Raw genomic sequence first — 17563 nt, 5'->3', positions numbered from 1 at the left:
TTAAATCTGAACTAGACCTTAGAATAAGACACAAAATTATTTAATTTTGACAACTAATAAATAAATGGCACTTAAACACTTATAGAAAATAAATCAGAATTACATTTACATATACTTAACTGATACTCTCATGTTCTTTGGCTCACACAAGATTACCGAACAGTTAAGCAAAATTAAATACACTGTTTAACCAAAATTTCACAGGGCCAGTTACAAAAATTTATGTTATAAAATGTACTTACATTAACACACTACACTTTTAACTTATACACACAATAATATCACCAATGTTTGAAAAACACTATACATGGTATATGTTGGAAAGAAATCACTATTCATGTTTGAGAATAAAACACTATTCTCGTTTGAGAGGAGTTATGCAGTGGCTGGAGAGAGGGCTGGCGGACGTTGGCTCTTTCAAAGGGATAGGCTGGATCTTTTCTGCTTCCTATGCATTGCTAGGCTCTATATATATTAATCTAATTCATCTAGAAATTTCTAGTAAATCATTCTCGTAGCGTGGACGCATGGCTCTAGTGGCATAAAGTTGCCAACTTAGTAATTTGAAGAAAGGGTACTAACGTTGCTTGCGAGGCAACTCTCTCAGCTAACTCGCCCACTTCCTCTCATAACACTAAAAAAAAGATTAAATTTTAGTCTAGAATTTTCGTATAACTTCCAACCACATGGAAAATTGATGCAATCCCTAGTGTGTGTGTCATACAGCATACCTTTTAACAAGTTTACATAAGACTTCATAACAAAACGTAGGGAAAGGAAAATTTAATTGTTTAAAATAACGTAAATGTACATATACGAAACTGAATGAAAATACAACTAAAGGAATGACGAAAGTCTCGTAATTTACATACATTACTTAATCTTATATGAGTGGAACTCACCTTACGAGCCAGCTATACATCTCTTAAATACTCAAAAACATACGTAAATGAAATATTCTATTCTGTCGGACCAGCTTCATAAGAATATATATATATATGTATATATATATATATATATATATATATATATATATGTATGTATATATGCATATATATACATATAGGCCTACATATAGAGTATATATATATATATATATATATATATATATATATATATATATATATATATATACAGTATATATGTATATATATACATTTTTTTTACCAATACATCCTTTTGCCTTGGAAAATGGGTGGCGTCGGAAAATTCCAGCCCTTTGGTACCTAAGCAAGTCCTTAGTATTGAGGTTGTTAACCCCTAACCCTATAGTACATCACGACACATCAAATAACAGAAATACTTATAGCTATGTGAACATATGAGCGATAGTCTGCGATCGAACATGACCCCCAGAATATCGTGAGTTGAGTACTGATCCACTGAGCCTTGTCGCCCACAATCCGCACATTAGTTCACTTGGGTGGTGGGGTCGTGTCTCCGTGGATTCTACTAAACTTGATCAGGACTTGAACTGTTCCACAAAGTGGAAGTACCCAACCTTACCTATTGGGCTCAATAGTCTATATGTCCATACTAATTCATATATGTGTATATACATGAAAATGTTTAGTTTAAAATCGCCTGATTCTAACTTGTAGAATTTAAACGTATTCTTTATATAGTACTGAATGAAAATATTTCCTGGTTTCAGATAAAGGACGTTAATAATTTTTTTTCAGATTCCTCCAAAGAAGTCACTCAGGACAATCATTGCACGTCTAATATCTTTTCTTATTTCTTTGAATCTCATTTTGTATCAGAACACACGACTGTCTTCAGATGTATATTGTCACAAATACACAGCCAATATCAATATTCTATTGACTTATATTTTGTACTAGAAACAAGAATAGGCCTACCAGCAATTTAAAAACGTGTAATAAGGTTTACAAACAAAGTAAAGTATTGCTAATTAATATAATTAATGATATAGAAGGTAAGAATGTCATTTAAAGGCAACTTCAGTTATCTTTATAGTTCAAGGAAATCATACAAGGACTTCATTATCAGCTACTGATATTAGCTTTACAAATCATCACCTAAAGCTATAATAGGCCACATTTTGTTCACAGATTCTGATCAAAATAATCACTTTGAAAACAATGCTTAGCTTTAACCATATCTTAGTTGACGGACGAATGAGCAGGCAATATTGGGGCAGCTTTTGATTTAACCTTTGATTTAATAAGACTACTGAGAAAACGTTTAATCCGTTTGACTGATCCCTGAAGACGCAAAGCAGGAACCTATCCCTTCCAAATAGTTATAGTTTTGACATTTTAATTATGAAGATATTTCCAGTCCAAATTCTGATCACAGGATATAAAAGGGTATAGTAAAGCACAACTTTAAGAAACGTCTCTGATGACTAGAAATTCATGAAGTTGTTGAATATATCTTAATTCTTGTCCTGCAATTTCTACTTCCCGGCGTAATGGAGGTCTTCCTGAGTAAGACTTACTGCCATTTCACTCATCTCCCAAAGTTTCTTGGCCAATCCACGATCTTTGGCCAGATCTGATCTTTTTGAAATCTAAAAATCAATAAAAGAGAGAATTAATGAATATAAAAGGATTTCAAAATTTATGTGAGAAAAGACAATGTACTTTACCTTCAGTGCCACATAATTATTTGGAGTACTTGTATGTTGAAGGCATTAATATTAAAAAGCATGGTGTACTTAAGTTTATTATTGGATAAAATAAACAAAAATGTATCAATAGAAAAAAGTATAGATATTACCTTGCAATCAGCAAAGTATTCTCCAGAGATATTTTCCACCTCTTCTGACACCGCCAAGTGGATTGTAGTTTGAGCACCAAGCGCCTCGTCCTGCAAATGAAAAAAGAATTTAACAGCTACGAGGCATTTTGCAAATCAAGACCATTTTGTTTCTGATACTGTTATTGTCCAGTGTTTGTATTCTGTGAAATTGCCGTTTCAGTCTACAGAAAAATGAAAGAAAGTAAATATATAGTATTTAATGAGAACTTATTGATTATAAATCTTATATCAGATAAAGTTTCAAAAGTTTCAAATATAAAGTACCCCAAAAGAAAATTAGTTTATAAAACAAGCTTGTTCTGGGGAGAGAGCTTATTTGTAAAATATCAGTAAAGAGAGAAAATCATTTAAATACAAATATATAGAATTATTTCCGTGTCTGGTGTTTTGAAGTAGCATCACACCTTTTAAAACTAATGAGCATCAACATTAATAATAACAAGAGCAAAATTGCGAGACCTCGTATACTAGAGAGTGAGCTAACGTATGACTTCAACCGAATGTAGATGATGATACTCTATATAGTAAGTGGAACGTACTAGTTCCAGAAAAAAATAACTGAAAGAGTTAGCAGCAGTTCCCTGTCAAAATAGATCTTTTGTTTATAGGCTAGATCCTATTGACTATTATTGGTAGAAGTTAAATAGATAGTATACATGATAGTAACCAAAACGTAAAGATCCAGAAAAATCACTGACACTCAAACGCGAAAACAGTGTATCAATAATGGTAGAACAAAATATTTGAAGCAAATGGTGGTAATACCATAATTTCTGTGGACACAAGAAATATCAAACTGTTTCAAGTGTTGCACTAGATAAAGTACAGAGTCAAAGGTAACAGGAAATCAAGTATTCAAAACCTTAAGTACAGTCGTCTTTGGTAAATTATGGATTCATAACCCTATTAACTACACCACATCTTGATCAGTTCTAGATACCTTTGAACAAAACGTAGTGAAATGAAAATTTAATTGTTTAAAATAACGTAAATTTACATATACGAAACTGAATGAAAATACAACTAAAGGAATGACGAAAGTCTCATGTAATTTACATACATTACTTAATCTTATGTGAGTGGAACTCACCTTACGAGCCAGCTATACATCTCTTAAGTGTTTCTATTTTCCGTTATAAGGGCACTAAGGGTTGCATTGTCTTTATACCCTAAAACGTCAAGAGTACAATTACGAAGATCAATTAATACAACATTACAATATTGTTGATTAATTCAACGTCTAACACGTACGGCTGCTAACCTTAGTAAGGGCTGTGGTGAACGCAACTGGTTAGGTCTAAAAATGAATCAAAACTACATAATTGGTTCAATTCATGAAACAACTGTCTAAATTACTTTTACCGTGTAGGAGATTATATTTTTTTCTGTGGTTTGGGTACACAAATTTTATTTGTTACCCCAGTGATGCTAATCAGTCTTTTCCTTGTCTTTGAAAGGCTCTTGTATCAATGAAGTATTGTTTACCAAGTTTACTGTAACAAAGGAAGACTATGAAACCTAAACCATGTTGGTAATTTCAAAATAGGCCTTAAAGTAAATAGAGAGAGTTAGGAACAAAAAAATGCATTTTTTTACTCATTGTGTTGCCATCTCAAAATATTATCTATCTACAAATTCTATATGGTTGTTATTTGCTTGAGAATAGAATGATGGAAACTGCCTTACAATTATCCTCGGATAAATAAAAACCGATATCAATTCTGTTTACAAAGGACTATCGGCTTGAAGGATGGTTAGATGTATTAAATTGGGCTATAAGACCCGGCGCTAGTGCGTGGGAGACCATTCTGTGCCATCATTCAACTGAGAGACAATCTTGCAGTTGCATCATGAAATAAAATTTAAAAGATTGTAAGGCAATTGTAAGGCAAGAAATCTGGAACGGATGTAATGTATGTGCCACCATTCAACTGAGAGACAATCTTGCAGTTGCATCATGAAATAAAATTTAAAAGATTGTAAGGCAATTGTAAGGCAAGAAATCTGGAACGGATGTAATGTATGTGCCACCATTCAACTGAGAGACAATCTTACAGTTGCATCAGGAAGTAAAATTTAAAAGATTGTAAAGCAATTGTAAGGCAAGAAATCTGGAACGGATGTAATGTATGTGCCACCATTCAACTGAGAGAGAATCTTGCAGTTGCATCATGAAGTAAAATTTAAAATACTGTAAAGCAATTTTAAGGCAAGAAATCTGGAACGGATGTAATGTAAAATGCCAAAATGAGAGTAGCTAGGGCGCCCAGAGGATATCTTAAAGACAAGTAATGCTTACAGAACACTGCAAAAGGTACAGTGATGGCATTACTCCTCTGCTCCTAAGGGGATATGTTGTCTCAGTGATTGAATTGTAACATCAGTTCCTGATTACTTGCAGAAAACTTTTGATAGCTTCAGATAGTAAAGAAAGAGAACTGGAAAGTTAAGGGGCTGACTTTAAGAAAGCTGGTTTTCAAAAGGCTAGAGATAATAAAAAGCAATTTTAGATTCCAGCAAGCGCTCCACTATTCAACTAACTGAATGCCGAGAGCAATAACATTGATTAGTATTGATGGCTGATAGGTTGGAGAAGGATAAAACTGACATTGTAAACAACTAATATTGCATCCTTTTCAGCTATAGTATTAGATCCTGACACTTATACCACACAATTCAAATAAAACAAAAGGATTTCACCACCTAGAGTGATGGAGTGCATCTAGCATGGATCCTGACTCTTATACCACACAATTCAAATAAAACAAAAGGATTTCACCACCTAGAGGGATGGAGTGCATCTAGCAATGTGCTTATAATACATAGGTATCGCTACTTTTACAGTATGATTTAGAGTACCTTGTACAGATGATGGCAACATCAATTTGTGCGGGCTTAAAACATTTGAGGAAATTTAAAATTACAATTGCTATTTACTTTTAATTTTCTGACCCTTAAAAACAACCCTTTTGGGTATGTTACAGATCCACAAACCTCTTTTGAGCTTTAAACTAAAGCCAACATTTGTGAAACTAATTAATTTTTCATTAAAATGGAAGATCTACTTAAGAGAATAACAAAAACCCTTTGCTCACCTTTGCCATCAGTTGGAAGAGATATCCAAACATGAAGATCTACTTAAGAGAATAACAAAAACCCTTGCTCACCTTTGCCATCAGTTGGAAGAGATATCCAAACATGAAGATCTACTTAAGAGAATAACAAAAACCCTTGCTCACCTTTGCCATCAGTTGGAAGAGATATCCAAACATGAAGATCTACTTAAGAGAATAACAAAAACCCTTGCTCACCTTTGCCATCAGTTGGAAGAGATATCCAAACATGAAGATCTACTTAAGAGAATAACAAAAACCCTTGCTCACCTTTGCCATCAGTTGGAAGAGATATCCAAACATATAACGGGTTATCCCTTTTTCCGTTTTGTAAAAGATATCAGTATTCACGCATCCAGGATGTAGGCTGTTTGTCGTTACTCCTATCAACAAAAAATAGAAATAGTGATTGAATATGTTGGATAAATCCAGCAGCTTTCTGATTACGTGAAACATTTCATAAGATTATATTCCAAGACAAAAGGAAACGAAGGACCACTGATGTTCGATTTATTACACTGCTCCAATGCCAAGGTTTTCTTTTAAGAATACCTGTCACTAAATTTGTAGACTGGCTATAAAGCATAAATAGTCTTATTTACAATTTCAAGTTAGATGAGGTTCCTTATTAATATGCACTATCAATTAAGGGGCCTAAATATAAATACAACCATCAAATTAATAGGTTGAGTTTTTCTTTATTTCATATAGAATCAAACATAGGCAAAAGATGGAATATATTGCAATAGGGGTGAGGAGGCCAGTCAACGCCGAGGTTCAACTGAAGGAAAGTCTGAAGTAACCACTTGTACCTGAAGAGGAAAGAGGTTCGACTGAAAGAAAAAAAATGGGGGTAATCGGGTTGAAATACAAGGCCAACAAGGAGGTCCATCGAGAGGCAGAAGGAATACGTCTACTACCTTTTCGTTATGCCTACAGTGCACTGTGAGAGGTGCATTAACTGCACTGACACCCCCACCCAGCAGAAATATGAGGGAATGAGATTGCCTTTTAGCTCAAACATCATTACCTGTTCCTTTCAAGCTCTCTGCCAATTCTACAGTGAAGAGAATATTGGCTAATTTGGTTTGTCCGTAACACGCGAGACTGCTGGGATAGGGTCTCTTCTCGTAATTCAGGTCATCTATTACCATATCTTTACATAACAAATGGCCATCTGAGGAGACGTTGACGACCCTGCTTGGGGCACTTTTCTTCAGAAGATCTGCAATGGTAATGGGGCATTATTAAAATTGAGTTTTGAAATATATCTATAATTACATGTCTTGAATATACTTGCACATACAATAAGAAATGAATAAGGTAGACTAATAAGTTACTCAACATATAATGAATATATAGTATATCTAACTTGGCACTTTCCCGTAATTTTGGAAGGTAGCCAGCATCCAAAAAGAAACAGAAAGAAACAAAGCGGATATTTTCTTCATTGTTCCCCCTTTTCTGACGAGGGACTCAGCCGAGTTTGGTTGGTACTGCTAGAGTACCATAGACCACCCTCACCCGTTTTCCAAAACAAATGAAGATTTATGTGCTGACTCCCATACTGCCACTACCTCAGTGGTTAGTAACGTGACCTAGGGTAGCAGCATGCCTATCGGAATTGTGTCACAATCATTCGCCATTCATTTCTATTCCTATCATGTTCTTTTGGCTCTTACATCTATCCTGTCACCTAGGGCTTTCTTCACTACATATATCCACCCAAAGTTAGGCTTCCTCTTGCACTTCTCCCATCAACTCTAGCATTTATCACCTTCTTCAGTAGACGACCATTTTCTATCCTCTCTACATGGCCAAACACCATCAACACATTCATATCTACTCTAGCTGATAATTCACTTCTCACATCCGTTCTTACTCTGATTACTTCGTTCCTCTGGCCTATTCATTATTCATTCTCCTCTTTTTCAATTCACATGACAACGACAACTTTATCGAAAATTCTTCTTCACTCATTTTTATCTTTCACTCACTCTTCACTCCTCGATCAACCTTTCCTTACACTCTTCACTGCTTTCCAAGACTTATATTTTTTATATGAACTACCCAATACCTAACGCCACCTCCACTCGGCTGCCCTCTTTGCATCAGCTACATTCCCTTTTACTTCAACTTTTTTCTATCTATATCTGTCATTTTTCTCTATATAATAAAAATTAATCACATTTGTGGACCTTCCATTCTTTTCAGGAAGCAAAATTTATATCATTTGCATATATCCTAAATTAAGCTATCATATAACATAAAAAAATTATATTATGTTCTTAAACTTGATAAACAAGCCTTTAAGTGGAATTGGTTATCAATTCTTGAAACTTTGAATTCCAAGCTTCAACCTATAAATCCTTAGTAGTTTTAGAATTAATGAGCATAATTTATTCTCCATAAATGATATGATGACATATATGAAGAACAAAATACCACCAGTTTATCTGACTATATAACAAAGGCAATTTATAAATTCTACGACCGTAGATGAAAAGTCCTAGGTCAAGGTAGAGAAACAGAGAAATAAGTGATTCAATTTTGGAAAGTCCTATGTCAAAAGTCAAGGTCAGGAAGTAAGATGCCGTGGAGGAGGTCTGCACTCTGAGTGCTTTTCTATTTCAAATTATTTCCATAGCATTTTTCTTATTGTCTGCACCTTCCTTAAAGTTACTATTATTATCATTATTATTATTATTATTATTATTAGTAGTAGTAGTAGTAGTAGTAGTAGTAGTAGTAGTAGTAGTAGTAGTAGTAGTTGCTAAGCTACAACCCAGTGAGCAAAGGAAACAAGGAAGAAGTAAATCTTAAGAGTAACATCATCAAATAAAGATTTAAAAAATCTCCTGTCAACAAAGTCTCTCTAACTACTTGGTTCAAATTCAATACGGTCAGAATCCATTCTTCTCTTTAGACAAATTTCCCCTTTTGAATAGCCATAGCCACTGACCTAAAAGCATGTTGGTCAGAAGGAAGTGCCCGAAGTGATTGGTTGCCATCGTCAGTTCCAGACCATCAGCAGTTAGAGTTTTCACCGAGGGAGATAATATTCCTGCATTATTCACCTGTTTGCATGATATAAAAGGTAAACTATTAGTTTACTATCAAAATCAAGTTCTATTATTATTATTATTATCATTATTATTATTATTATTATTATTATTATTATTATTATTATTATTATCATTCATAAATGTTAGTTCAATAATTAGCATTACAAAACCTTTAAAATTGTTCTACAAGCGTATTAATGGACATGCGGAAAGTATCAAGTAAATTTCCTTTATTACGTATGGGAAAAATTGTTTTTAGTTTGCAAACGAGCTCCCAAGAAAAATTAAACTTGTAAACCAAGATGGCACACACACACACACACACACACATATATATATATATATATATATATATATATATATATGTATATATATACATACACATACACACAAATATATGTAATATATATATATTTATATATATATATATATATATATATATATATACAAACACACACACATATATATACATATATATATATATATATATATATATATATATATATATATATATATAAATCTATATATATACATAAATGCATACATATATATATGGATATATACACAAATATGTGTGTGAATAAAATAATAACATTTATGTGTATGATATATATATCCACACACACTTGAAAACCGAGGTACCACTGTATATACTTATATATATATATATATATATATATATATATATATATATATATTTATATATATATATATGTATATATGTATATGTACACAGTATATGTATATATATATATATATATATATATATATATATATATATGTATATGTATGTGTATATGTATATATATACATACATAAACATATAAAGATGTATAGGGTTGTAAATGTCTGTTATATGTAATAATTATAAATGTTTCTGGTAATTATACCGATTAGAACATTCAAGCAATTTGAATTGGCATCCCTTGGTTAATCAACTTCATAATGGCAGCCTATTTCATTTCATTTCCGAAGTTCAAGAAACTAGGGAAAATATCATAAAGAGATTTTCTTAGCATAATAGATGCTGGTTAGGATAACACCAACTGACTCAAAGAATCAGATGTAACATACCAGAATGTGAAGTTCCTTTTCAGTGTCGATAATTTCCTTGGCGAAGTTCCTGACGGAGGCGAGGTCCGAGGTGTCAAGTTGCTTGACGAAGACTTGGCCATTTCCAGTCGTTCCAATGATTTCATCTTTCAAAATGCATAAATTTCAAAGTAAAATTAAAATTTTATAGCTATATGAGAAACATAGAAATAAACTTGAAAAGAAAAATCTTTACTACCATATTAATCTATTTGATTAAATCTAAATAATCTCCGGATTAATACTAACCATTTTATCTTTATTATCATCAATAACTTGTAAAGAATTCATTTGTAAATTTAAAAATAAAGAATCTATAATTTATAAGATTTTAAAATTTAAGAATGGGTATTTTGTGGCTAGAGAGCTTCACTATTATGACCTTTTTATATTCAGGTGGTTGCATTAGCAAATTTGGTATCGTTTTGTCTTCACATTTCAATAAAAAATAAACTCAAGTTGAAGTCTCATAAAAGGTCAAACCTGACTACTTCTGGTGTGACCTGAGACAATCACTAGCTTTTTCAATTAAACAATTAATGTTTATCAAAAGCATTTGGCTAAAGTATGCCTCTTCACATTTCAATAACAAATAAACTTTAGTTGAAGTCTAATGAAAGGTCAAACCTGGCCACTCCGGGTGTGACCTGAGACAATCACTAGCTTTTCCAATTAAACAATTAGTGTTTATCAAAAGTATTTGGCTAAAGTATGCCTCTCCACATTTCAATAAAAAATAAACTCAAGTTGAAGTCTCATGAAAGGTCAAACCTGGCCATTTCTGGTGTGACCTGAGACAATCACTAGATTTTTCAATTGAACAATTAATGTTTATCAAAAGCATTTGGCTAAAGTATGCCTCTTTGTGTGAAACTTCTACCTAAGCATGTTTTAGCGACCTGGATCCACTGTAATCTAATTTAGTTTTAAATCTGATATGTCTTAAAAAATAAAGAGTTTGCAACAAACCGGCAACTTTTTGTGCCTTTTGCACATTTCTGCATGCGAGAATGACACGTGCCCCTCGGCGAGCAAGGTCTCTGGCTGTTTCTTTGCCAATACCTGGAAAACAAGGAAGTATTTTATCCCTTTTTATTATATTACGTCATCATAAATAGATATCTATGACAGAGATAAAAACTAATTAAGAATCAAACCTTATTATCACGAGCAAAGTCATAATAATGATTGGAAATCATGGATTCTCTAAGTATAACTTCAAAGAATCTACAGATGTCATGATTATTAGAAGATCAGGGAAGATTACGAAACGGTCTTAAAACATCCACTATCATTCTAATAAAGAAAAATAGGAAATAGAGATAAATTCATTTGATTAAGAACACGATTACTGGTTGAAGAAAAAAAAGAAAGCAACAGAAATAAAATGTTTCGAGATTCTCAGTTTGGGGATATACGAAACTATATTAAATCAAAACAGATTACGAACAATACCAATAATCCTCTACATGAAAGAAATGATGAATAAATCAATGTAAAATTAAGAGAGTCGAAGGTCACACACCTGCAGAGGATCCAGTTACTATGGCAGTTTTGCCATCCAACAACTTCTTGGATGTGCAGACCCCTGACCTTCTTTTGTATATGACCCGAACGGCCACAACAAAGCAAATAATTCCAGTGATCCAGAGCCACATGATCAAATGATTACCTGCGAGACATGATCACGTGATCTATAAAAGCAATAAGTGGAAAATTTCCTCGACCATTACATACAAACTGTAACCAATAAGGTGATTTTGAGTTTTAACTTTTCAAGGTCAAATTTAGGAAAGTTTGTTATTAAAGAATAATAGCTGATATTTATCACCTTGAAAATGTTCATCCACATACTTAACTTCGTCAAAGTTATTTGACCTTTAAGGGTCAAATAAGGTAAGTATCTTTATTAGTAATTTCCTGTAACATCTCAATAACAAACATATGCTACAAATAATCAAAGAGTTTTAAATGATCTCACATTCCAACAGTTTGCAGCTCCCTATTGGAGCCCCTGGGCTTATAGCATCTTGCTTTTCCAATTAGGGTTGTAGCTTGGATAATAATAATAATAATAATAATAATAATAATAATAATAATAATAATAATAATAATAATAATAATAATAATAATAATAATAATAATAATAATAAAGGTCAAATTCTGTAAACTTGATTATTGGAAAATTTCTGATAAAATCTACTACAATGAAAACTACAATACAAATATACAGTCAATTTTGTCATTTTTAAACTACTCTATATCTGTAACATGTTCACATCTCTTGACAAAACTGATTATGATAGAAGAATAAACTTGAAAATTATAAGAGAATGTGAAACTGGAGTAGCTTATTAAAAATCACAGCAATAAAAAGGATTAAAGATAAATGCTGACTAAGTTGTCATATCATGAATCGCCATTTGTCAAATATGATACATACAGGATTACGTTACTTTTCATTGCATTTTAAAAGATGAACAAATTATTATTATTATTATTATTATTATTATTATTATTACTATCCAAGCTACAACCCTAGTTGGAAAAGCAAGATGCTATAAGCCCAGGGGCTCCAACAGGGAAATATAGCCCAGTGAGGAAAGGAAATAAGGAAATAAATAAATGAAGAGAATAAATTAACAATAAATCATTCTAAAATAAGTAACAACGTCAAAACAGACATGTCATATATAAACTATCAACAACATCAAAAACAAATATGTCATAAATAAACTATAAAAAGACTCATGTCAGCCTGGTCAACAAAAAAGCATTTGCTCCAACAAATGTGCGTTTCTCTAGAAACTAACCTTGATTTGTCTTCCAAATGTCGTGATTCTTTACGTTTTCATTGACTGAAAACGTCTAAATCTGTTAATATGAACCAAGGCCAATAACTTGGTATGAACTACATCAATCCTTGTTGCATGTCTCCACAACACTGTCTGAGTGAATTGAGATACGAAGTTATCTGCTGGGAGGGCTGGGGAGTATTGCTTAGTGATACAAGATAAGAGAGGGCGATGTCCAAGGCCACAAAACGAAACAAAGTAAGTTCTATTTTTGTCTTTTATACTTATAATTATCATCATGATTGACAGAATCTTCAAAAGAATAGAGAAATATTACCTTTATTTAAACAGAGTTTATATATATATATATATACATATATATATATATATATACACATATATATATATATACATATATATATATATATGTATATATATATATATATATATATATATATATATATATATACATACATATATATATGTATATATATATATGTACATACATATATGTATATAAATATATGTATATATATATACATATATATATATATATATATATATATATATATTTGTGTATATCGACTCTTATTGCTCAAGTTAAAGTGAACATTTATCTATCCCTTATTTAGTAGTTAAGGATAAAATTCGTAGCGGCTGTCAAGTGGAACAGCCTAATCATGAATATATATACAGTAAGGGTATATATGTATAAATCTATATATGTATATATAAACATATATATATATACAGTATATATATGTATATAAACATATATATATATACAGTATATATATATATATATATATATATATATATATATATATATATATGTTGGTGTGTGTGTGGGTGTGTAGATGGATACTTATATATAAAAAGATAGATAGATAAATAGATATATACATGAGAGAAAAAAAAACCACAGAATATTAAATCTATTCTGAACTTTCGAACAGGCCAACTCGCTTCTTTTTCAAAATTTAAAGAATTATAGATTTGAAAAAGTACACAACAAACATTCAAGGGGTTGGTTTATATCTTTCAGCAACCTCTCAAAATCTCTATATTATTCTTGATTTATTGATTTAGAATCACACATTATCACTTATTTGTCAATATTTTAAAAAGCTATAGGAAGTTTTTCCTGTCTTGTTTAAAAAAAAAAAAAATTTTGCCTCCTCTACTAATGCCATATCAATATTAATTATTCCTTCGCTCAAAATGTAGTGAATTGCCTTCATGAACCATATCACGTGTTTCATATGGTAGTTTGTAGGTACTTGACTAATAGGCGATTTTTTTCTTTCTATTAAAAACCTTTTGACCCTTCAGGCTTCTTTAGTGCACAATAGTTATTCTAGGATTTTTCAAGCAGGTGTCATGTCAAGAAACTGGTTGTCTTGGTGTGTTTGGAGAATGAAAGAAAATTTCTTCACATTTACGCAACAGAACTTTTTTCATTGGGCAGGGTAGATTCTCCTTTAAGGGTCACGTCTCTCATTGATTCAGATGCCATTCAGACATTCAGACTACAGAAGCATTAAGCAAACTGTGGACTAAAAGTAAATCTCCAGCCACTGATACTGCCTCAGACATTCAGACTACAGAAGCACTGAGCAAACTGTGGACTAAAAAGTAAATCTCCAGCCACTGATACTGCCTCAGACATTCAGACTACAGAAGCACTGAGCAAACTGTGGACTAAAAGTAAATCTCCAGCCACTGATACTGCCTCAGACATTCAGACTACAGAAGCACTGAGCAAACTGTGGACTAAAAGTAAATCTCCAGCCACTGATACTGCCTCAGACATTCAGACTACAGAAGCACTGAGCAAACTGTGGACTAAAAGTAAATCTCCTGCCACTGATACTGCCTCAGACATTCAGACTACAGAAGCACTGAGCAAACTGTGGACTAAAATTAAATCTCCAGCCACTGATACTGCCTCAGACATTCAGACTACAGAAGCACTGAGCAAACTGTGGACTAAAAGTAAATCTCCAGCCACTGATACTGCCTCAGACATTCAGACTACAGAAGCATTAAGCAAACTGTGGACTAAAAGTAAATCTCCAGCCACTGATACTGCCTCAGACATTCAGACTACAGAAGCATTGACAAAACTGTGGACTAAAAGTAAATCTCCAGCCACTGATACTGCCTCAGACATTCAGACTACAGAAGCACTGAGCAAACTGTGGACTAAAAGTAAATCTCCAGCCACTGATACTGCCTCAGACATTCAGACTACAGAAGCATTGAGCAAACTGTGGACTAAAAGTAAATCTCCAGCCACTGATACTGCCTCAGACATTCAGACTACAGAAGTACTGAGCAAACTGTGGACTAAAAGTAAATCTCCAGCCACTGATACTGCCTCAGACATTCAGACTACAGAAGCCCTGAGCAAACTGTGGACTAAAAGTAAATCTCCAGCCACTGATACTGCCTCAGACATTCAGACTACAGAAGCACTGAGCAAACTGTGGACTAAAAGTAAATCTCCAGCCACTGATACTGCCTCAGACATTCAGACTACAGAAGCATTAAGCAAACTGTGGACTAAAAGTAAATCTCCAGCCACTGATACTGCCTCAGACATTCAGACTACAGAAGCATTGACAAAACTGTGGACTAAAAGTAAATCTCCAGCCACTGATACTGCCTCAGACATTCAGACTACAGAAGCATTGAGCAAACTGTGGAATAAAAGTAAACCTTCAACCACTTACACTGCCTCTGCCCGAGTATTCAAGGCCGGTTCAAATGGCATCAGGACAACCTCTTTCAGGGTAGGTTTGGATCATACCTTAAGAGACGGATCCTCAAATCTCCAATGTGATTCAGGAAATCCAGAAGGTTTTGGGATTCGATATCGTCAAGTGGTAAGTCCATACTCCCATGTTGAAAAATATTCAACTCAGGCTATGAAGCTCATTCATCACTGGATTGCCAAGGGTACCTACAAAGTCCTCCTCCTCTAAATCCAAAGAAGCTGCCCCCCCCCCCCCACACCACCAGACCCACAAGATTTGGGTCATAAGGAAGAGCCGCTATTAGACTGGAGCCACCACTAAACAAGAGCCATCCAAAAAGCCAGATAGCGTGAAGGTTCAGCCACCGCCAGATCCATGGGCTGGGACGGAAAGGAAGCAAGCGGGGGGCAGAAACTTCCTGGAAGGGCAGTACCTTGAGAGAATGAATCAAAGCCTCCATTATCTTGGCGAAACTTCCTGGAAGGGCAGCACCTTGAGGGAATGAATCAAAGCCTCCATTATCTTGGCGAAACTTCCTGGAAGGGCAGCACCTTGAGGGAATGAATCAAAGCCTCCATTATCTTGGCAATAACTGAGGCATCCATGGGGGACAGAAATGTACCAAATGCGGCCAGACTGATAGCCTGCCTAGAGGAACCCTGTATCGGAGCTTACCTAGAGGAGTGGCTCAAAACTGAAGTATTGGCAACACGATCCCTCGAACATGATGAAATTATGGGATTTGAAATATACCATCCTTCAATTCGATCCTCAAGCTGTTCCTCAAGTGATTGCCTATAATAAATTTTGAATACGGAAATCTTCTACTAACTCTACAATGCAGGAACACCTTACATAATCACAAACCAACTTGAACAAATTCATCCTCTATTGCAGTGGTTCCCAAATTGGGGGAAATTTCCCCCTGGGGGGAAATTTGAAGCTTCCAGGGGGGAAATAATTACACTACCTACTAACCTAGAAGAGCAAACAAAAGTCCATTTATTTGTTATTAACCGGCTCTATGTCTATACTTAGTTGTTACTAACTGCTCTCTATCCAATTTACTCTGCAATTATATTTCATCTGTATGTTTGCACATTTGAAAAATAAATTAGTAAATAGTCTCAAGTGTGTTTTAACTACTCTCTCCCTCATACACATGAAGGGGGAAATCTGGATGATTGAACTGGGTGCAGGGGGGAAATGACAGAAAAAAGTTTGGGAACCACTGCTCTGTTGTATCAATAATTGGATAATTATAAATGGATAAAAAATTGTCAGAATGTCTCGGTTAAGATTTCGAGCGGCTTTAACAATGTTCAAAATCTCTAAACACCAATTCATGAAATTAATCCCCAATAAAATAGCAGATAAATACATAGCGAAGAGCAAAAGGAAATCTTGATTAGGGGTGAATGAACTTAACTACCAAATACCCATATGGGGAGTCTTGCCTTAAATGAGAGTCCACCATTAATGTCCAGGGGAGAGGAAAACTCCGTTTAATGCATCATGCTTGGGCCATTGGCATTAAATTGATTTTATTAAACGATTTATGTTCTTGTTTATCAATGTATCTATTTTCTAATGTTATTCTCTCTTCCTGGAGGACAGAATAATAGGGTCATGTATTTATGACTAAAAAAGCTCATTTATCTTTGCCATATAAATATATTTATTTGGGATTAACGAAAAAAAAAATATAAAAAGAAAAGAGAGGTAGTAGGAATTTATATATATGCATTTATTCAGTATTGCTAAACCATACTTATCAGATTGTTATCTTATTACAGGAGAGAGAAACTAATTTCAAGAGACAGTAAACACTCCTGTAATAAGATAACAATATGATAAGTATGGTTTAGTAATACTGAATAGATCTTCTTTGTCTACATCTTTTCCCACTTCTATGTGGGGTCAATGTTTCTGGTCAGCTTTCTCCATCTACC

At 33.6% G+C, this 17563-nt stretch overlaps 2 protein-coding genes across 2 annotated transcripts in view; one reads left to right on the top strand and one right to left on the bottom strand.

Annotated features, from left to right (window-relative positions):
- The window catches only part of Burs (Bursicon), a 45101-nt gene that overhangs the window by 17833 nt on the left and 9705 nt on the right, over positions 1-17563 (top strand). The gene's annotated exons all lie outside the window — the stretch shown is intronic.
- Positions 1920-12952, bottom strand: LOC137638468 (retinol dehydrogenase 11-like). The gene is made up of 9 exons (XM_068370546.1): positions 12871-12952; positions 11583-11729; positions 11027-11119; positions 10040-10164; positions 8863-8977; positions 6931-7125; positions 6171-6283; positions 2746-2835; positions 1920-2536 (listed from the first exon to the last, which is right to left on the bottom strand). Exons 2-9 carry the CDS (start codon positions 11713-11715, stop codon positions 2423-2425), a joined length of 978 nt encoding a protein of 325 aa, XP_068226647.1. The 5' UTR covers positions 11716-11729; positions 12871-12952; the 3' UTR covers positions 1920-2422.

Source organism: Palaemon carinicauda, chromosome 3 (genome assembly GCF_036898095.1).
Source record: "Palaemon carinicauda isolate YSFRI2023 chromosome 3, ASM3689809v2, whole genome shotgun sequence".
In the NCBI taxonomy this organism is placed as follows: Eukaryota; Metazoa; Arthropoda; class Malacostraca; order Decapoda; family Palaemonidae; genus Palaemon; species Palaemon carinicauda.
The sequence above is the reverse complement of the archived record's forward strand: the minus strand, read 5'-3'. Positions and strand labels throughout refer to the sequence as shown.

Excerpts from the sequence above, each read along its gene's own strand:
- LOC137638468 (XM_068370546.1), bottom strand. The coding sequence starts at position 11,715 with ATGTGGCTCTGGATCACTGGAATTATTTGCTTTGTTGTGGCCGTTCGG. Across the intron at positions 7,126-8,862 it reads TCTGACCAACATGCTTTTAG|ATCTTCTGAAGAAAAGTGCC; the intron begins GTCAGTGGCTAT and ends TTACCATTGCAG. Across the intron at positions 2,537-2,745 it reads AATACTTTGCTGATTGCAAG|ATTTCAAAAAGATCAGATCT; the intron begins GTAATATCTATA and ends ATTGATTTTTAG.